The sequence below is a fragment of the Phyllopteryx taeniolatus genome, chromosome 7 (assembly GCF_024500385.1).
Source record: "Phyllopteryx taeniolatus isolate TA_2022b chromosome 7, UOR_Ptae_1.2, whole genome shotgun sequence".
In the NCBI taxonomy this organism is placed as follows: domain Eukaryota; kingdom Metazoa; phylum Chordata; class Actinopteri; order Syngnathiformes; family Syngnathidae; genus Phyllopteryx; species Phyllopteryx taeniolatus.
In genome coordinates, this window is record NC_084508.1 from 23,745,366 (window position 1) to 23,773,345 (window position 27,980).

The 27,980-nt window shown below is 41.4% G+C and overlaps 1 protein-coding gene across 2 annotated transcripts; it reads left to right on the plus strand.

The window, feature by feature from the left end:
- On the plus strand, positions 1 to 27,926 carry LOC133480778 (cortexin-1-like). 2 transcript variants are annotated; one of them, XM_061779371.1, is made up of 2 exons: positions 1 to 417; positions 24,548 to 27,926. In XM_061779371.1, exon 2 carries the CDS (start codon positions 25,332 to 25,334, stop codon positions 25,713 to 25,715), a length of 384 nt encoding a protein of 127 aa, XP_061635355.1. In that variant the 5' UTR covers positions 1 to 417; positions 24,548 to 25,331; the 3' UTR covers positions 25,716 to 27,926. The 2 variants fall into 2 exon arrangements, with proteins under 2 accessions (XP_061635355.1, XP_061635356.1); XM_061779372.1 differs by having other exon boundaries at positions 376 to 417; positions 24,552 to 27,926.
- The last annotated feature ends 54 nt before the right edge of the window (positions 27,927 to 27,980 follow it).

The window sequence follows — 27,980 nt, forward strand, 5'->3', positions numbered from 1 at the left end:
CTAGAACCTCTGAACTGTTAGGCAGATGTGCTAACCAATAGTCCACTTGTGCAACCTCCTGCCTGTATACTCACAGGATAGCAAATTAGAGCCAACTCAGTTTTTGAAAGGTATTATTTGCATTGGATCTCCTTAGTGCAGGTGTACCTAATGTTATGGCTCGCGAGAATTCATACACATGAAAACCACTGGCTTCGGGCATCATTATTACAAGCAGGTAGAGAAGGTCCCTGCGTGATTGGCTTCCGACTCGGAGTGGGCGTGGCTCGAAGAGAGCAGCTGCTTTTTGCAGGGAGTCTCCAGTCCGTGCAAAGCGACGCTGAGAGGCAGCAGGAGAGGAGGAGGCGGCGGAGGAGGCGGCGGAGGACAGCATCACAAAGTTTGAGGCTGCAGCCGAGGAACCTCGCGTGGCATCAGGTTGGTGCAACATTTGTCTTCTGTTTGAAAGGCTTGCCTAGAAAAATACAAAACAGTTGACAAACCCCTGATGGACGTCGTGACTGCAGTCCTGCTGCAAAAGATTAATGACGTTGAAAGCAAAGTTGCATTTTCTACCATGTTGATGTTTGCTCAGGCTCAGCAAGCCATGCATTTAGCATAATGCCAAACCTCTATTATGAAGTACTGTCAAACATTATATGAATTAAGTTTTTAACTTAAACAGTGTGTGCTGTATTTACCATTATTTCCCAAACTTTATTGAGCCAAGGAATATGTTTTACATTAGAAAAGAAAATAATAATCATGGCACACCACCCAACTAAAATGTCAAGTCGATTCATTACAGCATGTACCTTCTGCCATCATTTCATTGTTCTGCCTGTCACTAGACGTAGCTGGCACAGACGGATGAGCAATGATGCATTATTGGTGGTTGATAAAATAATAATTTTCGCACCAATTCAATAAAATTGTATAATTTTCTCTCACAGCACACTAGTGTGTTGCAGACAATATCATCTGATTTAAATTGATATTTATTAGCCCAAGGAGATTATCCTATGCGACGTGCTTATCAACTAGAATGCATTTAACATACCTGCTTACCTGAATTTATTTGCAGCGTCGTTGCCACATCATGCACCAGCGTGCCATGAAATTGCAATGACACTGCTTGTGTATAATTTCCATTTAGCCAGGAGCAAGACACCTTGAGTTTATTGAATTATCCTGCGATTCTTTATTATTTCACAGGTCCGTTGTGGGTCATTAGGATTGCACATGTGCCTAAACAGTAAGCCATTAGCATGAATCTTCTATTCAAAACTGTCACTCAAAAAAGTCAATGTCATTTTCCCATCATGATGTAATTTCAGCTTGGAAAATGGATACTTGACGGAAGAGGTGCATTAGATGTCGTGTTATCTCTCAGACAAGTGTTGGGACATGAACTAACTTGTGGTGGGATTCAAGAAGCTTTGCAGAGCTCGTAAAGCTGGGCCTGGAGTGAATAATTGCTGAGTAACAGTCTTTTTGTTAATAGTAATTGGTGTTGTTTTCATGATTTTAATTATGTCAGGTGATACTCTGGTGTCTTTCTGGTACTATGGAGTGTTCAAGTGAATAATATGTTGGACATATGAGCATTACGTAGTTTGCACTTCCTTTCTGTATTTATATGACTCTTGTTGCCTGGATCCCTAGTCAAATCCAATTTAAAGACCTCCTACATGGCCCAGTGTTGGTCCATTAAGTGGAACTGCATGTTGTCCATTGGTTTCACTGCGGAGGAAACCTTACTAAATAATGACACTTTAATGCAGACACCAAAGATATCCTGAACTGGCATCTCTTTTACAGGCCACAGTATTAGGTAGACTTGCTCAGTTTTGATTGACACTGTCAGAGAGGTATTCATTTCATTTTTAATTTTTATTTTAAAAAATTGTATTCTGATTGTAGTGCTGTCCTGAATCATACTGGGCAATTTGTGTAATATTTTCCTTCTCCCTGACCAAATCTAGACAGGGTGTTCTTTTTTATTTATTTTTATTTTTTTTATTAACGGACGTTTCCTATAGAGTACCTACAGTATGTAAATACAGCATTCTATATGGAAACATGTCTGAGCATCTGTATTTTCTATTAACAGACATGTTTGATTAAAAACATAAGTGCGCAGTGAATTACCAAACAACCCGTAGACATGATCATTTATTTATGAATAGTACATTCCTCGAGTTGAGTAGAATTCAAATCTGAATTCCTGTAAACCCCTATATATTCCCATTAATTACCACGGAAAGTTTCCCCCCCCAAAAATCTCAGTACTGACACTGATTGCAAATTTTATGGCAACACCCATGTAAGAATACCCGCCCACTTAGTTTATATTACAAACTAGCCACAAAGTTTGGTGGTAACAAATTGGTTAATATTCTATTTTACGATAGATTGATCAGAACTGAGCATTATAATCTCTATCATTTTGGATGCAGTGCTTGTACTGGATCTTAAGCACGGTACAGTGAAACGCCATTTATCTCTGGTTCTAGACTCACCCGTGATAGGTGAAAATCTTTGATATAGAGAGATCATATAAATTAGGTACCGATAGAAGGTATCGGTATTAGGCCGATGTCAAACTTTTTTCAAAATCGGGTACTCGTAAAGGGGGGGGGGATACCAGTCACTGATACTTAAGCCAAAAATATCTGACATGAATTAAGTCCTCGTCAGTAGTTGGCACTACACCGCAACAGTTTGACACATCGGTGAATCATCATGTGCTTCAGAAGAAACAAAGAAGTCAAGGTCAAGTTTTTGAGGTGTGAGAGGCAAGACAAAATGTAAAAGGATCCAAGTGTAGGGAAGCAGGGAGGCAAGGCAGGAGTACAGGAATTTCCAAAAATGATTTATTTACAAAAACCAAAACAGGCAACCAAGGGGGAAAAGGCAAAATTAACAAAACACTGACCTCAGAGAAATACAATAAGAAATCCTGGGCTATGAAGACAGACGACGTACATCATATGACAATGCAGCAACTAGGACTGAGGGAAACCAGGGAACTAAATACAAACAAATTGACGAGACAACGAGGAACACCTGGACAAGACACAAGTGGCTGGAGGGAGCTGATTGGTCGACACGAGGTTGCGGGCGGACGAGAACAGGTGGAGACAATAACCAAATGAGCAGACAAGACCTGAACATGTGGCAGAGGAAAACTTGACAAAGCATGAAACAAACTAAATCTTATCAGAACCAAGTCAACAAAATCACAGATCACGACAAAAGCTCTGTCTTCATAATTATCTGTCGTTGTGTTAATTAAAATTTGATGCATCAAAAGTACTAATGGCATTGGTAATCATTATCGGTATTGATGAGTACTCAAGAGTCTTTAGTCTCTTACTGGCGTCTTTAGTCATTAGTCTTACTGGCATCAGTCTGAAAAAAATGTGATATCCATCCATCCAGTCTCTTATCCACACGAGAGTTGCGGGTGTGCTGGCACCTCTCTCAGCTGACTTCGGGCTAGAGGCGGGCACACCCTGAACTGGTCGTGAGATAATCACAGAAATGTGCGAGCGAACATCCCTAATATAAATGTTTTTTAAAATAGTTTTACCCACACACACACTTTAAACAAACGTTTTTAAACACACTTAAACCTGTGAAAAAAAAGTAAAGTATTAAAGTATTACTAAGCGCTTGTTCACTCAATTGCCCAGTTCTCCAAAAAAGAAGCAAATCGTGCTTGCTTCAAGTTGTTTATTTGTCACTCCCAATTGAAATTTACTGTAAAACTGAAAAATAAAACAAAATAATTAAACATTGTAACGACAACATGTTAAACAAAACCATATAATATTGTCTAACGAAAGTCCACTTGCTTAATCCTACCATATAATGGGAAATGCCATAGACAGGCTAACAGAATTTAGTGTTACGATAATAATAATAATAATTACAAAAAAAAAAAAAAAAAAAATACTTCACAGGCTGTTACAGGCATATATTCTTTGTGCTCTGTGGGAACAACTAGTACTGGAGCCCAGTTGGTTTTGGGGCCTCTTCTTCTTGCTCTTAATTATTCTGCATCTCTTCCAGTAGACCATTTTTCCTGGCATGTTGCAGCACGATGTGGTACTACACTGAAGGCACATAACTCTAAAATCTTACTTGCCTGTATACTGTACTGTAATAACCCATAAAAAATGATCTTTTAAAAATCAATGATATGGCGGGAGCACAAATGATATACTTTGATATAACGGCGGGAACACTGTATTGCTGATGCAAATGAGAGAAATCATCGCTTAGTACAATTCCAATGTAGATGTCCTCTCTTTGTGACACTAAAGGTACCTTGAGTTTTTTCAAATGTGTGGAAAATGACTCCTGGTCCTTGCATGGGGCCTATAGGCAAACCACTGTATATACGGTACAGTGTCTACCTTGCCTCTATGTGCACGCTCAGCTTACCATTGGTAATAAATAGACAACAACACCCGGGGTAATACTGATCTCCCTCGCCGCTGTCCTGCCGTAATGACCTGTAACTGGAGCAGAGTGGCAGGGGAAAATGAAAAACTCTGGTGGGTTTGGCCTGCAAAGCCCTCCTGAGGTTTACCAGCAGGATGTACAATGTAACAAAGAGCACATTAGTGAATCAGCACACACACTGTGCCACGCACGGCCTGTCTGTGTTATTAGCTGCGATATCTGCTGTCATTTATTCTCCATCGCCCGCCATGGCGCCGTCTTTATGACACTGTCAGGCCACTCTTAAAGACACAAAATTGTCGTTGTCTCCTTGTTTTGACAGCCATAATTGAAATGCTATAATACGCTTCAGTTCTGAAATGACTTTTTCAAGTGGCTGTGAGGAGAAAATCACCTGTACATCTATATATTTTTGATACTGCAGTTTATTGCCCCTGAAATAATAGGAATGTCACAGTGAGTGTGATTCAATTTGGCTGTATGCAATGTGGCTGTGTAGCACACAAGGTCATGAACAACCCATTTGGTGTCATTTAAAGAAACCCCCCGCCACCAAGCCAACCACCCACCCACCCTTTGTGCTCAGCTCCCATGGAGAGTCTATTAACTCCAAATCCTGGAGGAAAAAAAAGTGAGGACATATGTCAATGAAAAGTGCTGATGGTCCCCAAAGCAAAGTGTGCAGATAATCTTTTCCATTTTTTCCAGCCCAGATGTGTTTGGCCTTTTCTGGTGTGTGAGGCTTTTCGACCCAGCGCCCCCATTCTCCAGCCCGCCCTAAGCTGAATAATGTAATCAGCTGCACAGGCTGCCTTCACATCAGCAAGGTGATGTGCCCGTCTTTTTGTTATGTCTTGTTCCTTTCAGCGCAATTTACAAGTCCATCAAGTGGCTTCTTTTGTCATTGGCTGATCAGGGCAGTCAGTGGGGTCTCGCTGAACTTTATGGTTTGAATAAGTATTTTACTATACCGAGTATAGTCAGTTTAGTACATAGTACATCTTGGGCTGGATTGCAGGTGCAGGTGGAGGTACAGATTTTTTGCCTATAGCCCAATGTATCCTAGCCTTTATTGAGCCAAGGCAACCATTTGATTTAGATTACAAACAATTTACATCACACCACTAAACAAAAAATGTTGCAAAAAGTAGGAATACTGTAATAATGATGAGCTCATCTCAATTTATTAACAAATTGACGTGTGAAAATCTGTGCCTGTGTAATAATAAATAAATAAATAGAAATATGGAAATAGGTGAATCTGTGGACTACACCCCGAACTGGTCGCCAGTCACATATAGACACGGACAACCATTCACACTGTCACTGAGCGGGAACTAAACCCACGCTGCCCGCACCAAAGTCAGGTGAGTGTACCACTGCACCATCAGTGACTCTGTGTTTGTCATACTATAGAATCATTTATTTTTTGTATCGAGTGAATAATCCGGATAAACTTCCTCCTGAAAAATCGCATGCTAAATCGCAATCACAAACTCTCGCAGTTCAGAGTATTTTCCCAAATCGTTCAGCCCTACTCCGTATTGATGACTAGGTAGTTTTAATTGGGCCCACATCGTTAAAGCTTATTGGCTTAGTTCCCAGTGATGAGGACTGGCTAAGTGTGGCTAAAGGTTTAGCTACATAAACACACGTGATGTTGTGGCTAACTCCACACAAGTGTGGTTGGGGGAGATTTTTATGCTGTTGTTTAGTCACATTGGTTTAGAGGTTTTATGACCCAGCACCGACCCTGACTTTGTATGTCCTCTGTTTTCAACAGCTAGACGCAAACAATACACAACACATGACTTGGTGAAATAAGTTCCTACCGTGTACAAGCATGCAGTACTTTGATGCTGCTCCCTTAGCTTTCTCATGCACGTCCTCACTCCATGACCCAGGATCTTGCATGACGCTCCAGCCCGAGGGCAATTAATAACTTTCGGAAAATAACAACAATAGTTGTCACCTTCTCACCAAACCTTTTGCTGTTGGTTTTGTAATTCATGCCAGACTTGTGCAGGTCTACAATCTTCTCCCTTTTGACAGCTGGTTAGGCTTGCCTATGGTGGTATTTATACCTGTAAATATTGGATTCGACTGGAAAGATTGCGATCAAGAGTATTGATATTTGGTTGACGGACACATGGGCACCAGCCAATTATTGGGAGCAACAATTTTCTTGTAAGGGATCAACTACTTAATTCACTCAATAAAATGTACATTTTATTTTTTTACTTTCGCTATAAGAGAACAAACTGAAAAATTTAGCGCCCACATTCAGATGTTTGTCATCTAAATTAAGGGCAAATATAACCGTTTTTGATTTCAAAATGATTATCAATTCTGCATCTGAGCAAGACATTTAGGTCAATAGTACACTTCCAACTATGTGGTAACATTATGAGGAAGGCCCTCTTCTGTTCTTGCATGAGTGTCTCCCAGTGCACAAAAAAATATCCAGAAAGATAAGTTTGGTGTGGAAGAAGTTGAGGAACCTGACCTCAAGCCTATCAAACATCCTTGAGATGAGCGAGAACAGCAATTGGGAGCCTTTCGACAGACACGCGCCCAACATCATGTAGAAAGTCTTCCTCAATGGGAGTAAGTAGTTATAACTGCAAATGGAGGAACAACTTCTTATGTACTGATGTTATCTTTCCAGCCTCTAGGATGTAGGCCCTCTTGTGGAAACATTGACCAAAAAACATTGTTATACTTCCTGTGTAATCATCTGCATCCTTGAGACGCTTCCCACAAAAACTATCTTGCTTTTTTTCCTGCTGACTTTCTGCCCTGCCAGCTTGATGTTTCTTGGGTGTTGTGTTCTGTGGGTAGAGCATGTAATATATATGGCCTTTGTCGTGGACCGGATGACGGGTTGGGCCCGTCTCCGTTCTGTCCCGGTGGACTTGACAGACTGGCTGCCTGATGGAAGGGAAGTGCTGTTTTCAGACTTTAAGAGTGCTGACATCTCCTTATTGCAGTGCTTCCTTCATTCTTATTTTTCTTTTCCTCTCCTCCATGTGTTCTCTCCATTCGACCTCCAGATGTATCTGATTGATTCCATGCGAACTCCCGAGCTTCCCGGGAAGCTGCAGAATGACGGGGTGAATCGCAGCCATTACCATTCTCCTTAATGCCTTTTCTCCTTCCTCTTACCGGCTTTTATATCTGTCCATTTTGACTTCTCTCCGCTTATGCCTTCAGTTAATTCAACTTTTATCTGTCAGTAGTGTTGTGTTGTTCTTTATAATTTCCCTTCCAGACTTCCAATTATTTTTCACAAATGTCTATTTTTAATGCTGTGTCCAAATTTAAACAGGTCAACTTTGTTTAGGAATAAAAAAAATCCATCCATACTAATGACGCCATCACGCCCGCAATCCGCGTGAGGATAAGCGGTATAGGAAATGGACGGCTGGATGTTATTTAAACTAAACTTTTTTGAATGGTAAACTGTCTTTTATTCCTTGACTAATTGTGTACATGTGATAATACAGTAGGATAAAAAGTTTTTATAACAATCATGCAAAAATGTCAACAAAAAAAAACTGTAATTGTGTAATAGTTGGATTACGCATGGGTTGATTGGTCATACCTGCACCCTACTCAATGTCTCAGTTGTTTCCTGACATAATTTTTATCACCAAGTTTTTCCTCCTCTGCCCAAACAAAGAAGTCGCACCACACACATTGCTGGGAAATCCCTGGAGATCTAATGTCAAATATATGTATATATATTAAAGCATAACCGAATGCAGCCCTATGGGGGGGACAAGCCAGTGCAAACTGTAGGCTTGTCCCAAGCCCGGATAAATGCAGAGGGTTGCGTCAGGAAGGGCTTCTGGCTTAAAACTTTGCCAAACAAATATGAGTGTTCATCTGAAGAACTCCATACCGGATCGGTCATGGCCCGGGTTAACAACGTCTGCCAGCTACTGTGGGTCGAAGAAGAAGAAGAGGTGGAAAGCGGGTTCATAGCCAAGAACTGAATGTGGGGACTTTGAATGTTGGGACTATGACAGGAAAATCTCTGCAGTTGGTTGATTAGGAGAAAGATTGATATATTGTGTGGCCAGGAGACCAGGTGGAAAGGCAGCAAGGCTCGAAGTTTAGGGGCAGGGTTTAAATTATTTTACCATGGTGTAGATGGGAAGAGAAATGGAGTCGGGGTTATTTTAAATGGGGACAGGAGGAGCTTCCAGAAGACTGGACCACTACAGGTGATCAGAGAGACAGGCAGGAGAGTACTTGGTGTATCTTCTGGCAGGAAAGGAGAGAAGGACACTTGGTGGTGGAACCTCAGAGTACAGGAAATCATACAAGGAAAAAGGTTAGCTAAGAAGAAGTGGGACACTGAGAGGACCGAGGAGAGGCGAAAGGAATACATTGAGATGCGACATAGGGCAAAGGTAGGTGTGGCAAAGGCCAAACAAGAGGCATATGATGACATGTATGCCAGGTTAGACACTAAAGAAGGAGAAAATGATCTATACAGGTTGGCCAGACAGAGGGATAGAGATGGGAAGGATGTGCAGCAGGTTAGGGTGATTAAGGATAGAGATGGAAATATGTTGACTGGTGCCAGTAGTGAGCTCGATAGATAGAACGAATACTTCGAGGAGTTGATGAATGAGGAAAATGAGAGAGAAGGGAGAGTAGAAGAGGCAAGTGTGGTGGACCAGGAAGTGGCAATCATTAGTAAGGGTGAAGTTAGAAAGGCGTTAAAGGATGAAAAATGAAAGGCAGTTGGTCCTGATGACATTCCTGTGGAGGTATGGAAGCATCGAGGAGAGGTGGCTGTGGAGTTTTTGACCAGCTTGTTCAATAGAATTCTAGTGCGTGAGAAGATGCCTGAGGAATGGAGGAAAAGTGTTCTGGTGCCCATTTTTAAGAACAACGGTGATGTGCAGAGCTGTGGGAACTATAGAGGAATAAAGTTGATGAGCCACACAATTAAGTTATAGGAAAGAGTAGCGGAGGCTAGACTCAGGACAGAAGTGAGTATTTGCGAGCAACAGTATGGTTTAATGCCTAGAAAGAGTACCACAGATGCATTATTTTCCTTGAGGATGTTGATGGAAAAGTACAGAGCAGGTAAGAAGGAGCTACATTGTGTCTGTGTAGATCTAGAGAAAGCCTATGACAGAGTACCCGGAGAAGAACTGTGGTACTGCATGCGGACGTCTGGAGTGGCAGAGAAGTATGTTAGAATAATACAGGACATGTACGAGGGCAGCAGAACAGTAGAGAGGTGAGCTATAGGTGTGATAGACGAATTTACGGTGGAGGTGGGACTGCATCAGGGATCAGCCCTGAGCCCCTTCCTGTTTGCAGTTGTGATGGATAGGTTGACAGATGAGATTAGACTAGAATCCCCGTGGACCATGATGTTTGCAGATGACATTGTGATCTGCAGTGAAAGCAGGTAGCAGGTGGAGGAACAGTTAGAAAGATGGAGGCATGCACTGGAAAGCAGAGGAATGAAGATTAGCCGAAGTAAAACAGAATATATGTGCATGAATGAGAGGGGTGATGACGGAAGAGTGAGGCTCCAGGGAGAAGAGATAGCAAGGGTGGAACACTTTAAGTACTTGGGGTCAACCGTCCAGAACAATGGTGAGTGTGGACAGGAAGTGAAGAAACGGGTCCAAGCAGGTTGGAACGGGTGGAGGAAGGTGTCAGGTGTGTTATGTGACAGAAGAGTCTCTGCTAGGATGAAGGGCAAAGTTTATAAAACAGTGGTGGGGTCAGCCATGATGGACAGATTAGAGACAGTGGCACTGAAGAGACAACAGGAAGCAGAGCTGGAGGTGGCGGAAATGAAGATGTTGAGGTTCCCTCTCGGAGGGACCAGGTTGGATAAAATTAGAAATGAGCTCATCAGAGGGACAGCCAAGGTTTCGATGTTTTGGAGAAAAAATTAGAAAGAGCAGACTTCGATTGTTTGGACACGTCCAGAGGGGAAATCAGAATCAGAATCATCTTTATTTGCCAAGTATGTCCAAAACACACAAGGAATTTGTCTCCGGTAGTTGGAGCCGCTCTAGTACAACAGACAGTCAATTTACAGAACACTTTGGAGACATAAAGACATTGACAAAAAACAACAACAAACAACAAACAACAATTGTGCAAAAAGATGCAGAGTCCTCAGTTCGAATGGCTAATATCGCAATAGTCCGGTGCAATGACCATTGTGCAAAGGGCACTGAGACTTCAAGGAGTGTATGCGGTTTAAAGTGACGAGTACTGCGATAATCTGGGACAATGGTTGTGCAAATGTTACAGATACTCCTCAATCAGTGTGCAAATGGAGCAGATGCTACTCTGGCATGAGTGGCCACTATATGCAAATAGTGCAGCACGGCGAGACAACTACAGTGAGTGCACGAGTAATACATAATACAGAAATGTGACAACGAACTCAAGTCAAAAAATTGCCAGCTTGTTGTAATGGAATTGTAAGTTAGCTGTTCAAGAAGTTGATTGCAAGAGGGAAGAAGCTGTTGGAATGTCTACTAGTTCTAGTTTGCATTGATCGGTAGCGCCTATCTGAGGGAAGGAGCTGGAAGAGCTGGTGATCAGGGTGGGGAGGGTCCGAGAGGATTTTGCACGCCCTTGTCTTAGTTCTGGCAGCGTGCAAGTCCTCAAGGGTGGGTAGGGGGGTACCGACAATCCTTTCAGCAGTTTTGATTGTCCGTTGCAGTCGGAGTTTGTCCTTTTTTGTAGCAGCACCAAACCAGACTGTGATGGAAGAACACAGGACTGATTCGATGACCGCTGTGTAGAACTGTCTCAGCAGCTCCGGTGGCAGGCCATGCTTTCTCAGAAGCCGCAGGAAGTACATCCTCTGCTGGGCCTTTTTGAGGACGGAGTTGATGTTGGTCGCGCACTTCAGGTCCTGGGAGATTGTAATTCCCAGGAACTTGAAGGTCTCGACGGTTGACACAAGGCAGCTGGACAGCGTGAGGGGCAGCTGTGGCGAAGGATGCCTCCTGAAGTCCACGATCATCTCTACAGTCTTGAGCGTGTTCAACTCCAGGTTGTGTCGGCCGCACCACAGCTCCAGCCGCTCCGCTTCCTGTCGATATGCAGACTCGTCACCGTCCTTGATGAGGCCGATGACAGTGGTGTCATCTGCAAACTTCAGGAGTTTGACAGTCGGGTTCGCTGAGGTGCAGTCATTCGTGTAGAGAGAGAAGAGCAGCGGAGAGAGGACACAACCTTGGGGCGCCCCAGTGCTGATGCTGCGTGTGGATGAGGTGGCCTCCCCCATAGTGAGTATATTGGTAGAAGGATGATGAGGGTGGAGCTGCCAGGCAAGAGAGCTAGAGGAAGACCAAAGAGAAGGTTGATGGATGTCGTGGGGAAGACATGAGGGCAGTTGGTGTTTGAGAGGAGGATGCAGGAGATAGGCTTACATGGAAAAGGATGATGCGCTGTGGGGCCCCCCGAAAGGGACAAGCCGAAAGGAAAATAATTAAAGCATAACCGTAGTACCTGTAACGGATAGGACCTCACACTGTTACGTGCAAATAGCTCATTTCGCTCTTATAGCTATTCGAGGCGGTGCTAAGTGGCACACACCAATACTCATTTAAACCACCCACTGCCATTGTCTGGAACTTAAAAGTATCCCTCACTATAATATTTTTCCGGCAGTTGTGCTCAAGGTTTTGTTTGTTCATTCTCCTGCTAGTGTGAATGGAGGAGGAAGAAAAAAGGGCCTGGAGAAAAAAAAAATTCCAGAAAATTTTTCAATAACAATAGTTTTTAAATCCAAAGTTTGTGTGCGCACAATAAACCAACATTGTATATTTTCCCAATTGGGAAAATTCCTAATAATTGTGTGGTCTGAAAAAAATACTGCAAAAAATATTTACCCAATGTTCAACTCATGCAAACGTTAGGCCACTCTCAGCTGACCTGCTTGCTACCTGTCGTGGACCCTTCCGATTCCTCATTGGATGAATATTTCATGTGTAGGATTTGTGAATTAAATATAGGGTGGAGGTGGGTGTGATTGGGCTGATGTTTATTAACTCTGACTGGAGGGACTGGGGGCTTTGGGGAGTAGGGGGGTTTGAGAGGGTGATAAGGGCAGTTTAAAAAAAGGGAAGCAAGTGACAACACTGGGGAGTGTTCAGAAGGACTGATGGAACCGAAGATATGGCATACATGATTGAGATGTTGTGCTGCAACTGCTGGTGGACAAGAGAGATACAGTCGGTCTGAAAGTGTGTGTGTGTGCGTGCATGCTTGTGTGTGCGTGTGTGTGTGTGTGTGTTGTAGATTTCTCACTAAATTCGAGAGGTTGGTAGTAGTGTTTTGAGTGCATGTTTAAATCAGCTTCACATTGCTCCATGAAAAAAAAATAATGACGTGTGGGTGCAATAAATTCACTGCTTTAGTTTTGCATTTTTAATATTTTAAGAGAATGGACGGATAGATGGATAGAAATATATTAATTTAATAAAATGGTGGTTGTAGTATCAAACTGTTGTGTCTCATACTGTTTGATATGTGTTCAGCCTCTTACATGTGGTAAGCAAATTATTAGACAGCTCTCAGTATGTTGCAGTGCTGTTTTTACATCACGGGAAACTACAGTAATAAATATATTGTTAAATTCACATCTCAAAACTGCAATTTTGTATTTTCATTTTTTAGAGGCAAGATATCTAATACAAAGGTGCATCTAATGTTTTAGCTTGTGTATGTATCTCCCGTGATTATTGACTGGTGACCAGCTTAAACCGTATGTCAACACCTCAGATTTTAGCTGAGACACACTGGTGCTCCATGCTGTCAGAGAGAGTGACACAAACAACTAGCGGAGACGACACAACGGGCCGGAGGCGCTGTCTGGGAATTCGATCCCGCTTGATGTCTTTGGAGAAAGGAGCGCACACACACAAACACACACACACTCAACATCGACTTCTCCACCTGGTTGCTGTATTTAAATCAGCCTTATTTAAGAACTGTACACCAGAAATGTACAAAACGAGCTCTGATCTGGGATCTTGAGAACTGTGAATACTAAAGCAGAAGTGACCTTGAAACCTTTTAAAATTGCTGATAGAGGAAATAGACTTTGTTCTTTTGAGCTGTGGCTAAAATGATAGATGGTAGGGCAGTTTCCCAGATGGAATTGCTTGCTGTTGTTGAGAATCACAAAGAGCTTGTTCTTTTCCCCCTGCGCCTTCATCTGTGTACACTTCCATTTGTGTTGCCCTCAATATCCCTCGCTCATTTGTCCGCTTTGTCACAACGTCAAGTTTCTCTGCGAGCTGATTGGAACCCTTTCCAACAGCAGTGGACCACTTTTTCAGTTTTCCAGTCGCCATTTATCACCCTGATGAGAGGAAAGTGTTGGGAGAGTACATACTGTATGTTATTGACATGAGACCATATAGGGCACACATTGATATACAGTGAAGGCTCAGCTCAAACGCAGTCAGTTTGGTGGCATTGGTTGGCCTCCAATTTGTTAAAATTTTACATTTTTCTCATAGGAAATCATGGAAATGGAAATGATCACTATCAAAATTGCAATAGAACACTTCCTTTACTTTGATAACAAATAGCTAGTTGCTGCTTTGAATGTGAGGCGGCTTAGTTGGTCTAACTTCTAGTGTATATTCTTCTTTTTCTTGTGTTCTGCTCTTCATACTTCTTGTTCAGGCTGGTTTGAAAAAGCCAAAGAAAAAGCAAGCCACACAGACTTAATCCTTTAAAGCTAGTAAAATTGAGAGCGCTCCAATAAGCTCCTGTTTTGTGCGATATCACGCATGACCTGATGTGTACAATTGATGGTTGGTGCACATGGTACCTACACTTGTAACAGCTGTCTTGAAAATAAACGAGAGAAACAAACATAAAAAAAAACAAAAAACGTGACTAGATAATTCTTACTTACTTGCACAAGCTGAAAAAAAAGGTTGCTTGTATGACCATTTTGGTCGCACTCTCAAGCCCTGGTAATATGATTAATTATGCCAATATAATAATATGTAATTCATGATAAAATTAACAAACAATAATATAGATAGAAAAAGTCACACAATAGGATAAATTATTGAATTTGCAATTGATTGAATGAGTGCCCGATGAAGGGTAAATTCAAAGTGTGCTGCCTTTCCTGTGGTAACATTTTGTTTTAAAAGGTCAGCAGTCTTGAGTCTCCTCATTTGCATGCACACTGGCTGAAAGAACATTTCGCCCGCCCTCAGTGTGTATGTGTCTTTCTACGGGCCTCTCGCACACAAATGCCCTCCTTCTGCTGCTTGTCCAAGCGCAACCTTCGATTGTGAGGAGAGAGACAATAGAGTATTTAATTGTCAAACTTTATCATCCTTATTGTAGCTAGTGCCTGTCTGCCAGGCGAATTACGACGCATGAGGAGACGTCTGGTGGTGAGCTAAGAGTGCAAAGAGAAATGACTCCACAGACACTTTGTCTCTCTCAGTGGCTAAAAATACCTCCCAGGCTGGATTTTGTTTCTGCAATGTGCATTCTTGCAGGTTAATTTATAGACCGTGGACTTTCCCCCCCCCCACAATTTTTACTTCTTTTGTGCTCAAGGTGACCTACTTGCCATCTTGTTCATTAGCAACACTCTACAGGTGGCAGGTCCCTTAGGTGATGAATGAGCTCAAGTACGCGTGAATAATCACATCACGCCAATATCAATGACATATTTCTATTAAGCAGTACAGTTGAGTTCCATTTGGATACAGTGGTGACTGCATTATGGGTAGTTAATTTAATATTTAATATTGATGATTCGGTTTTGAAAAATGTGTACACCATACATTTTTTCCTCAAATAGTGTCAGTTCTGGTCAGCATGGATGACCAGTGGTTAGCACATTTGCCTTAAAGTTCTGCGGTTCTGGATTTAAATCTCAGCTCCAGACTTCCTGTCTGTTGTTTGTTTCTAGCCTGTTTTTGTGTGGTCTTTTTCTGAATAGTCTGACTTCCTCCCACATTTAAAAAACATACATATTCAGAATGTGAGTATAAATGGTTGTTTGTCTAGTATACATATGTGCCCTGCGATTGGCTGGTGACTAGTCCACGGTGTATCCCGCCTTTTGCCTAAAGTCAGCTGGGAAAGACTCCAGCTCACCCATGATCCTAATAAGCATAAGTGTTATTATAAATGGATGGATGGATAGTGGACGTCCTACTAAAAGACGCCACTTTTCAATTAGTCACAAGGTGCATCATAGAAAAAAATCCTCCTTATTTTATTGAATGAAATCCTCCTTTAAATCAAGGTCTCCCTTTTCACCTCAGGACAAAAACACTTGTAACCACATTAACTAGTTAACTGTTTTTGAAATTCAATGACTCCCCAACCATATCCCCATCTCTGCTGTGGGAAACCGAGAAAGCTGTATTGAGAGTCAAATCATATCATAATCATCGTACAAGAAAAAACAAGAACAAAAATTAGAAAATGAAACTGATGGAAAAAATTAAACACCTCACAGAAGAATATGCAATTAATTCGACTGACACGCTTAGAAACCAACTTCAAAAGGCCAAACATCAATTAGACGTCATCTTATCAAAAACAACAGATTTTCTAAGGCAGCAGTTAAGATACCCTAACTTTGAGTACAATAATAAATCAGACAAATTTCTTGCGAAGCAACTTCAGCGCAATAAAGAAAAGTAATTAATTACGGCTATTCAAGGTTCAAACGGCAACTGTACACAGTCACCGCTAGAAATAAATGAAATATTTCACAATTATTATGGCAGTTTATACGCGTCTTCGAACAACCCAGACCAAAAGGAAATTGAAACTTTTATTAAGGATCTAAACAATTAAATACAGAAATGAAAAGAGAGTCTTGATGTTCCTTCAACCATCAGAGAATTACATAATGCATAAAAAAATAATCAATCGGGACGAGCGCCTGGCCCGGACGGAATCGCCGTCAAATTCATTAAACATTTCTGGCCAATACTAGTGGCTCTATTTTTTCAGACCAGTCAAGGAGATAAACAATAAACGTCATATAAGTAGCCATATGAACACAGATTCAATTCAATTATTACTAAAGTTAGGCAAAGAGCCCACTCTCCCGGCTAATTATTGGCCCTTATCACTGATTAATGTAGATATCAAGATTATCTCGAAAGCCCTTGCAGCGATACTTGAAAAGGTACTCCCATGGATAATCCACTATGAACAGAAAGGTTTCATTAAAGGCAGACGTTCCACAAATAACGTCAGACGTCTATTAAATTTTATAAGCAGGTCACAGTTTAAAAATCTAAATGCAATCATCCTGTCACTTGACGCAGAGAAAGCTTTCGATAAAGTTAACTGGGCTTTTCTCTTTGCAGTACTTCACAAATTTGGCTTTGGAGAATCATTTATACATTGGATAGCAACATTATACAACTCGCCGAAAGTGACAGTCACCACGAATAGTATCACATCACAAAGTTTAACTTTACAAAGAGAAACCAGACAAGGATGTCCACTCTCACCGATGCTATTTGCAATATTCATCGAACCTCTTGCTGCCGCTATATGTCAAAATGCTAATATTGAAGGTATCTGCTCACCACTGACAGAACACAAAATTAATCTGTGTGCTGATGATATTCTTTATTTACAGGACCCCAAGTCATCTCTTCAGGCAGTCTTCAATCTCATTAAAACATTTTCACAACTACTGTATCAGATTACTCTATCAACTGGACAAAATCAACAATACTCCCAATAACAGCAAACTCATGGAATCCTGCAGATCAAATCCCAGATTACCCCATTCCTATCGGAAACATTAAGTATTTAGGTATTAATATTTCACCAAAACTCACAGCGCTAACCAATCTAAATTAGACACCATTTCTGTAAAAAAATCTCAGATGATTTAAGATGCTGGAATAACTTGCCTATATCATTACTGGGAAGAATAGCCACAATGAAAATTAAAACCTTACCTCAAATAAACTTATAAATTTATTCTCACTGATTCCATTTAAGTCCACATGTAAATGGTTTAAAAGAGATTCTTCCGTAATAAATCTTTATTCAAAAAATAAGAAAAATAGAATTAGTTTATCCACTCTTCAGAAAAGTAAACAGGAGGGAGGCCTAAATGCTCCCAAATTTAAACACTTTTATTTAGCTAACCAATTACAATACCTCATCAAATGGTTGCAACACAATGAGTAGCATCATTCTTGGCTACAATTGGAACAGATAGACTGCAACAACATCAAACTCCCAAAGCTCCCATTTATTTCCACAAGTCTTAAATGCCATAAATGTTTCAAGAACCCAATAATCGCATCCACCGTAATTGCTTGGTGCAAAAGTCGTTGTGCATGCGAAACGGTGTCAATTCACTTGCATGAGTCCGCAGGCACACACCCATGGGACTTTTTCGCTGGATGTGGGGCCTCTCACTTATTGCGACAAATAACTCATGAATATGCGAATTGCTTGCGTATCCCCTCACTCACAATCTGGTCCTATAGACGTTTATAATTTACATAGCCACTCCCACCACACTACAGTTATACAGCCGGGTTCACGACCCTTGTCCTGCATGCCTCCCCTCCTGTTCTTGGCCTGTCCCGTCCTGTCCTTCCATAGGGTGAAGCACTACTGCCCCATACAACACTCATATCTAATGTGTCATTGTTCTAGATATATAAGGATTTACTTTTCTCATCTTGTTTACAGTTACTACGTTGTCTTTTGTTGTCTTCTTTTCTCACTCCCCTCTAGAAACCTTATTGTGGTTGACTGATGGACTCTAATTCTCAATAAATTTCCATTATAATACTAAGAAACCACAGTGGCAGCTTAAAAACTCCACTGTGACACAATAAAACTGTTCCGGCATAAAAGGGACACAGATCTTAAATTCTGCTTGACCGACAGCCGAGCAGGACAAAAAGAAAAAACAATTTAAACTGTTTCTCCCGTTGTTCAAAGCTTCTATAATTTAATTAGTCTTTAGTTGGGTTATAAATAACAAAGCAAGACTGACCGCTTTGAGCCAGTTGGTAGCTTGGTTTCGTTGCATGCACAGATGAGTGTGTGTGTGTGCTTGTGTGTGCGCGTGCCTGCTTGTGTGTTTGTAAATGGCAGATGGGGCCTTGCTTGAAGGGACAGCATGAGAAACCGGGAGATACACCCAGAAAGCACCAAACAGCAAACTTTCGGGGGCAGTTGTCGTATGTGGTTTATGACTGGAAGGCCAGATTTTAATCCCCTTAATCGCCCGGCATTCACAGCTGAGGTGCCCTTGCCCGCTTTCCTCAGATATGACCAGTTTTTGAAAAAGTGTCCTGTCCCGTAGTTTCAAATCACTGGGTATTTTGTTACGACTATGCATTCTTTCTCCGGACAGTGATAATGCGCTTCGGTTGTCAATGTACTCAAATGAAATCAAATTAAACATGATTTAATTCATTAATAAATTTTCCTAGGAATAGGAATATGGCTTATCATTATGCAAACACATATTTTTAATTATCATATCATATGTTAATGATATAGACAACTATATCACCTATCATTTGTATCATTGTCGATAGCAGTATCAATAACTGAATCGGAATTGCTAAATTATTAATTCCCATCCCTATGTGTTATTTTGGATTACTTCCTGTTGTCTAAATGAAAAATAACGCGGATTGAAACTGTTCCAACATGTGCTCAAGCTATATTGTTGCTAAGTTGTTTTTTTCTCACTTGTATGTGGGTGTATTTGTGAGTGTACAGAGGAAAGTATGACTCCTTGGTCACCTGAGAGGTAACAACATTGTCTTCTGCTCTGATGAGTTATTTTGATGGTAGCTGAAAGATGGCCCACTGGATGCAATCCGTGTGTGTGTGTGAGTGCATGTGTGTGTGTTTGTGTGTGCGAGAGAGAGAAAGAGGAATAGATGATGGGGCTTGATGGTGGGAGGTACAGTGGATTTAACAAAGAGGAAAATAAGATGAGCTGAGTCTGTCCTTGCTACCTGCGGTACCTCGCAATGAAGCACACACACATGCCATGCTTGTTAATGTATGATTTAATAAATGCCACACAATTAAAAGGACAAGTACACTTATTCTCTGTCCTCATTGCTCACAATATATACACTTTCTTATTAGTTTGGGAATGATTATGACAGAGTGATAGAATCAGATGGTTATGTTTACACTTTTCTTTAACCTTCTTTCATCCTGCCTTCGAAGTGTCAGGTTTTAACTCTAACGGGTGTTTCCAGTATGTAGATGTGTGTGTTTGCTACCTCTGTGGGTGTATAAGTGGGTCAGCTTTAGGAATTAGTCCACCTTAGGAGCCTCCAGGCTCAGCCTATCTGACCAGTGTAAGATGAAGTATTAAAAAAATAAAATGAAATACACTTTTGGTGCCCACCCCTAAGACACCTGAGTACAATTGTGCATCCATTTTTTAAATCAAAGTGTGTCTATTTATATGAGACGTCAATATACAGGCGGCACGCTGGCCGACTGGTTAGCGCAGTTCTGATGACCCGGGTTTAAATCTGGCCTCTCCTGTGTGGAGTTTGCATGTTCTCCCCGTGCCTGCATGGGTTTTCTCCGGGTACTCCGGTTTCCACCCATATCCCAAAAACATGCGTGGTAGCTTAATTGAAGACTCTAAATTGCCCGTTAGTGTGAATGTGAGTGTGAATGGTTGTTTGTCTATGTGTGCCCTGCGATTGGCTGGCGACCAGTTCAGAGTGTATCCCGGGTTAGGGTTACACCCTGAAGTCAGCTGGGATAGGCGCCAGCACGACCGGAAAATGGATGGATGGATGGATGTCTTTATGCAATGGAAACTGCTGTAGCTTTTTCAGGCGGCTTCAAATCCAAGCATTCCTAATGAAATGACTTGCAGATGAGATGCTAAACCACTCATCGTTCGGGATTCAGTGTCTTGCTCAAGGGCACTTCAACCCTGGACATTATAACTGACAACCTTCTGTTTACAAGACAGCCACCCAACCCTTCCCATTCAGTAATAAAGTCCTTGAAAGGACTTCCATGGTTTTCTAACCTATTTTTGGCTTTTTGTGACACAGCTGCACACACACACACACACACACACACACGCACGCACACGCACGCACGCACGCACACACGCACGGACACAAAGAGTTGATTCTTTCCATCCTGCTTCCAGACCCAGTCACTGCAACAAGCACCCTGGAGGCAGCCACAGATAGGAAACATTGACAAAGACGGACAGATTGGATAGTGGCAAACAGAAAGCATTTCCCCTCTCCTATGTGCTACTAATCAATCACCATAGCAACATGTGCTCTGTCCATCCATCACCTCCTCTAGTCATCTTCATAAATTCATTCTTCATCATCCACAAACCTGTGTGGGTATCACGTGTCTTCAGTGATTTAAAAACCGGTCGGTCAGAGGAGACGAGTGAATTTAGATTATTGATGAGGCCGCACTTTGTCTCCCCTCCTGTCACCTTTTGGGATGAATGAGGATTGCCAATGAGTGTCCGTGTAACCGTGCACTGACAAACGAGGGTTGATGTAATCCCATCCTGGCGACCATAATCACTATTCATTACAGCTAATGTGGCCATCATCAGCTTCATCACAAGGTATGTGTGCACAGATGGCCAACATTACTGTCACTTATTACTTATTAAGAGTACTAATGATAGCAATATGCTGGAAGGATGAAATGAACAAGGTGTGACGTAATGTTATTCTTCTGCTGTTCATTGCAAGCAATCAAATGTCTATTAATTTTTGGATGCCATAATGTATCGTTACTGTATGGATGGGAATTGTTGGAAAACGTTGGCCCCGCTCCAATACGTCCACAGAGGCTCCTATACGTAACACTCAAAGTGCATAGACTTGAAACAATGAGTCCCAGCCTTGAAACAATGAGTCCCTGGAACTTATCATCATGAAATACAGATAAAGTAATCCTACGCGATATCACAGTTCTTGCTCCGCTGTCCCGCTATATTGCAGATTTTTATTACTGCTGTTACTCTATTTTTTATATTGTTTGTGCAATATTTTTTGAAACCCATTGCTCTCTCTCTCTCAATATCTTGTCTATTTTTTCATTTTATTTTTTTTAGGATGATATATTTTCCCCAAAACTATCACGACAAACGATAGTATCGTTCATATTTTTTATGCTACTGATATAGTGATATTTCAGCATAATAATGCAAATACATTCTTTTTAACAACAATTAACTCGAGGAATATACTGAACATTGGCATTGTAATGTAGAACGATAAATAAAATATCTTACATAAATGTAAAGTATAAATAAAACACACTCAGGCTCTGTTCACAAAAATTGCACTTGAACAAACATGAAACATTTTGCACAGAGCTATGAACAGTCATTGATGCCTTAAGAGGCAATATACTGCAATCCAATTTCCAGTTGGTTAAGAAAAAGTCCAAAGTATAGCAACATTAATAACAGCACGGCAAGTAGATCAAAGCAGCCTGTTTTGATTCAAGATTTGTACTACTTTTCAATGGCGACATCTCGTACAGTAGTGAGTCACGCTATACTGATCTTACTATATGCGCCCCTGCTCATTTTTGTGCATCTCAGACGGATCCCCGGGTAAACTATATTAAATGTTGATTAATGTTATTGTCAATTACAGTAAAACCATTGTATTGATTCTCTTGTTAGATAATAACCCTCAAGAAGGATTTTAAGCTCTGGAAAGTCACACTTTTTAGTTGATGATAAACATTAAGATTCAAAATCTTTGCTGTACTCTGATGTGGAGCGACCCATGTCTGGGTTTACCTTGAGCTGGCAAATGACACAATACACCTGTGCTTATATTTAATATGTCCATCCATCCATTTTCTGAGCCGCTTCTCCTCACTAGGGTCGCGGGCGTGCTGGAGCCTATCCCAGCTGTCATCGGGCAGGAGGCGGGGTACACCCTGAACTGGTTGCCAGCCAATCGCAGGGCACATAGGAACAAACAACCATTCGGACTCACAGTCATGCCTACGGGCAATTTAGTGTCTCCAATTCATGCATGTTTTGGGGATGTGGGAGGAAACCGGAGTGCCCGGAGAAAACCCACGCAGGCACGGGGAGAACATGCAAACTCCACACAGGCGGGGCCGGGGATTGAACCCGGGTCCTCAGAACTGTGAGGCTGACGCTCTAACCAGTCGGCCACCGTGCCGCCTATTTAATATGTATTCAATACATTTTTAAATTGTAGAATTTCACAATTTGTATTTTATTATTTACAATAAATCACTTAACCCAGTATTAAACATATAATATATGGACCTCTCATATGTGACTATATTTTGTTTAAAAAAAAAAAAAAGAAGAAAGTCCTTGTCACCCAGGCCACTACTACAGGAGATGACACAATGCTGATTAGGCCTGTCAGCTCCTCTAACATCTTGCTGTGTTTTTCAGGTTGATAAAAAGGAATTTTGCCAGATTAATTTCCCGCAGTGGCCCACTTGGCAGCACACGAAAAAGATGCGCCGGAAATGAGCACATTTTACCAAGCATTACCATGTCTTTTATAAAAAGCTGAATAAACATATTATTTAGGATTTCTGTACCAGAAAATTATCATACAATAATTACTGTGCAAACGAAAACAATGATAATAATAATTGCTTTGAATGAAGAAAAAATAAATAAATAAAAGAATACAAATGGTTTCTGTTGTTGTAATACTGATTTCCAGCCTGGGGGGGACAGAACTTAAAATAAATACATGCATTTTAACCAGTCAATTTTAGACAACTCACACAAGCACGGTAAGAACATGCAAAGAACACACAGGAAAGTCAGAGTCGAGGTTTGGATTAGCTAACCACTTAGCTAGCCACGAGTGCTTACAGGTTACAGAAGAAGGAAAACAAGATGCAAGCTGGAGAAGGGCAAAGCTTTTCCCATAATAAACAAACAAACAAAAAATGTTCACTGATGGAAGCGCTGCACAATTAATTGAATTTTAATTGTAATCGCGATTTTGGCTGCCGCGATTTCATGAGCCTGAACGTTGGCAATTTTTTACACTTCAAATGCTGGCCGGCACTGCATAATGAAAAGTGCTTCATTTGCAGCAGTGCTCGAAAGCAAGTCAGCCAGCCACCAGGGGGCGTACATATGGTTAAGGCTTCATTAAGCTCCAGCACTGTGCTCCTGTGCCAACAACAAAATAAAAGCTTCAAATGACATTGATGTCCAATGTAGTAATATATGAAGCTTTTATTTTGAAGTCGGACCTCTCAGCATGTTGGTGGAGAGGTGGCTTGTCACTTTAAGACACTACTTCAATCGTTGTAGCGGCTGCCTTGACTTCACTTTTTCAATAAAAGCAATAATAAAAAATAAAAAAAATGCCAGAAGGAAATCGATAGGGAAATCCCATCTGCTGAGTTCTTTGCAGTTTGTGACCGTGCACGACTGACCGATGGTCTAAGCAGAACAACGGAGACGTACCGTCCTTGACAGTTCACTACACTGATGATGGGGATTTTCAAATGAAAAGTCGCTGCTTGCAGGCTAATGTTATTGCCTTCTTTGCATAAACTGTATTTGCTTCCATTAAGTTGAAATCTGTGATGGCACTTTGTAATAGCCCATTTATTAACTTAGCCCTTGCTAAAGTAGAAGGAAAGGTACTTTTTAAAAAATGTAATATCTATCAGTTAGCCGGCACGGTGGAAGACTGGTTAGCACATCTGCCTCACAGTTCTGGGGACCGGGGGTTCAAATCCTGGCCCCGCCTGTGTGGAGTTTGCATGTTCTCCCCGTGCCTGCGTGGGTTTTCTCCGGGCACTCCGGTTTCCTCCCACATCCCAAAAACAAAATCAAAATAATCATGAATATTATTTCGCATTATTATTATGCAGCCCTAACTCATGGCAATATTGCAGTATATATATAGTTATATGTATCTGCAAAATATATTGGATGGAGTGAGGTTCCTTGGACAGTCAAAATTAGCACCAAAGTATCCCATTTGTTTGTTCTGACTTTGACTTGAGTTTTTCTAACTTGTATTTTCTCCAACTTCTCTCTCAGGTAGTGAGTGAATTGGAGCTGCTGTAACTCATCCGCGGTTGACGTCATGTCTGCAGAGGACGTCACCCGGAGTAGATTCTAAGACTCAGCTATTGGACTCGTCTTTTGAATGAATGAAGTTCACACATCTGACAGACTCACACTTGCTATTTTCTACCTCTTGTTGCCTCACCATTAGTCTTTTTTTTTTTGTTTTTTTTTTTAAATGTGTGTGTGTGTGTGTGGCGCTCATCCCAAAGGGAAATGGTGAGAAGAACTTCTCTGGACACTTGACTTCTCTGACCCACTTGTCACTCTTTATTTTGGTAGGCAGTGGGAGGACTTTTGCATTTGGTTGGGCCTTACTGTTAGTTACTGTTACTTTTGCATTGATCATCCACTGAACAAGACAGTAGGAAAACCTCATCAGTATTGGTGACCTGACAGCCATACATTGCTCTACCCAACTGCTTTCTTAATCAGTGCCGTATCAGTTCTCAGAACATTGACCTTGCCTTCCCGTGACTTCCTGTCTTCTCTGATTATTGCCCTAAAAATATGATCGCCTGAGGGGGGGGGGGTTCAGTGCAGACAGCGTTGCAATTTCCCTCCTAAGCAGTCCTTATTAATATAAAAGGGTGCGGCACGTTGTCACATCAGATTAGGAAGACAGTTGTCACTTGAACTGACCTACATTTAACAAAATAAATCAGAGGAAACACTGCCCTGAAAATAGCGCAACTTAATACGCCATCTTTGGTTTAAACTCCAAAAGAGATTTACAAAACCCCACAATCAGTTGCTCATGAACACCTTCCCTTCCTTCTCCTCACCACCCCCCAATACACCAACCATCCAGTCGGTGTGCAAACCGTGCTTCCGGGCCCCGTGGAGGATGAGCGATGGGCCCACGCTCGACTACGAGTTGCTGCTGTCCCCGGCCGGCTCTTCCCTCCCCGGCGGCGCTGGCGGCGGCAGCAGCAGCGGCCCCCCACTGGCCTTGGTCGGGGTGGACGCTGAGCAGCGCACCGCTTTGGCCTTCGTGGGCCTGCTCATGCTCTTTCTGGTCTTCCTGCTCGTCAGGTGCTTCAGGATCCTGCTGGACCCCTACAGTCGCATGCCTGCATCATCCTGGACTGACCACAAGGAGGGGCTGGAAAGGGGTCAATTTGATTACGCGTTGGTGTAGGAGGGGCTCAAGAAGGGTAACATTGCACATGGATACCATCTGTCACAGCTTTGAATTGAAATCTAAATGTGGACAATGAATCATATTGTGAACACACTCAAGGAGTTTTTGTGTGTGTGTGTAAATGTTCATGTCAAAGCCTGGTTTTGGATGATGTGTGTTAGTGTAAATATGAGGCATAACATGACTGCACTCATGCAGACCAGCAGGACCACAAAAAGCCAAAATGATGAAGCTGCACAGCTGCCTTAATCTGACCTGTTGTACGAGCTTGACAGCACACGGCAAAGCATCACATGAGCAAAATACAAATATATCAATTAATTTTCATTATCTTCACACAAAGTTTTCAAGTGTGGGACAGTGAGAATATGAAAAGGCTAATTGTAACAACAGTTAAATAATTTCCTTTCAAAACATAAAGATGCATTGCAAAATTCTGGTGAAATTTCACGTCAGATCATTTTTGAATATCCTGTAACACAGTGGGTCAAAGTAGATAAAGTAAAGTGAATTAAGGATGTTACTGTCAAGGGGCACTTAAGTCTTGTTGCATTGTTTTACAAAGTCACAGCGTACAATGGAGTAAAAAACATGCAGTTTTTCTCAGCCCAGTGAGTGTGCATGGACGTGAAACATTTGCTGCACTTTGCTGGTTTGTGTGTGAGGGGGCGGGGCCAGGCGCTCGAGCAGAGTGGAGCACAGACACACAGGAGCACAGCGAGGTGGCAAAAAGGTCACCTACATCGGTTACACATTGACCAATGACGATTTTATCGATGGTCTGCTAAAATCGGCCCGATTAATCAGTGGGCCAATTACAGTGGGTTTCAATCAATATTAAGAGAACTTAATAGCTGTAAAACAAAAAAAATAAGTAAAACCGCTTTTACGTTTCTTTTAGGTTGGTAAAATAACTTGTATACTTAATATATATTTATATTTAACTAATTGCATTGATCATGTACTGAGCCAGCAGACGTTAGTTCCATTTCCTTTTCCTCTTTGCCAGCACTCGTTCTGTGGTGGCGTCACTTAAGGTGAAAAAGCTAAACGAAAAGAAGACACACAATAATATAATATTAACTGAATTCTCACAAGATGGATATATATGGTCTCCACACAGGTTATTTGAACCCGGGTCCTCAGAACTGTGAGGCACAAGTGCCGCTATATAATATATGTATAAAATGATTTTGTATTTTTTTTCCTCTCTCAAGCTGCTGATTTAAGGTTTACATTTGGACAGCTAACATCAGATCATGCCGCTAACACAGGCAAAAATGGCGAGTTTACACTTTAGCAGAGGGCCCTTTAATTCATCAAAGCTGTTACAAAGCATTCATTAGTTATGGGCTCATCAAGGATATCACATGCTAACATTTTTTTCTGGGTGCAAATTGTGTTGATAGACGTTGATCCTTGAATAGCACTGCAACGTCATGCTTTTAAGGCCACAGCAGGTCGTTCATGTCTCCTTCAATTCTTATCAGTGTTGTGTGTTTGTGTCTATACCTTGATAAGCCATATTGATTCAATATAAATATAAATATATAACCTCTTACTTGCACGTACCGTTTGTGTTTTTTTTTTTTTTTTTTTTTTCATTTGCCAGCCAAGTGTGGTGATAAAGCAAAAGCAATCTTTAGCTAAAATATTGCTTTATTTTTCTAATCTTGACTCAAGTTTTGGAGTCTCCTTTTTGCAATCTCCCCGTCCTTCCTGAATATGTAAAAGTGCACTGTATATTTTGAAAGTAGTGACTCAGCCATGTCTTTGAGGGAGACAAAGCTGATTGCTTCTCTGTTTCTTTCTGTTTTGTAATAACATCTTCTAAGACGTGTGTTCTTTGGTTTTGATACTCTGGGTACGATTGGTCAAAAATAAAAATTACAAAAATGTCCTCTTCAGTTGTGTGTTGTTCATTTTGTCACAGTGGCAACCCGAAGTATATGTACATTTAAGATATGTATGAACATAAAGCTGACCTGGTTGACACCTCTTCACCTTTATCCATCCATCCATTTTCTATATCCCAGCTGACTTTAAGGGAGAGCTGGGTACACCCAGTACATATAGACAAACATACATGAACATTTACTTTCACACCTACGGTATACAATTAACCTAACATTCATCTTTTAGGAATGTGGAAGGCTAGAGCTGGTGAGTCAAACCTCAGAACGGCTGACATGCTAACCGTTGGTCCACCGTACCGCTTCAATTGAAATTGCTGTTAGAAAAACAACTTGTTTTTAACTGCAT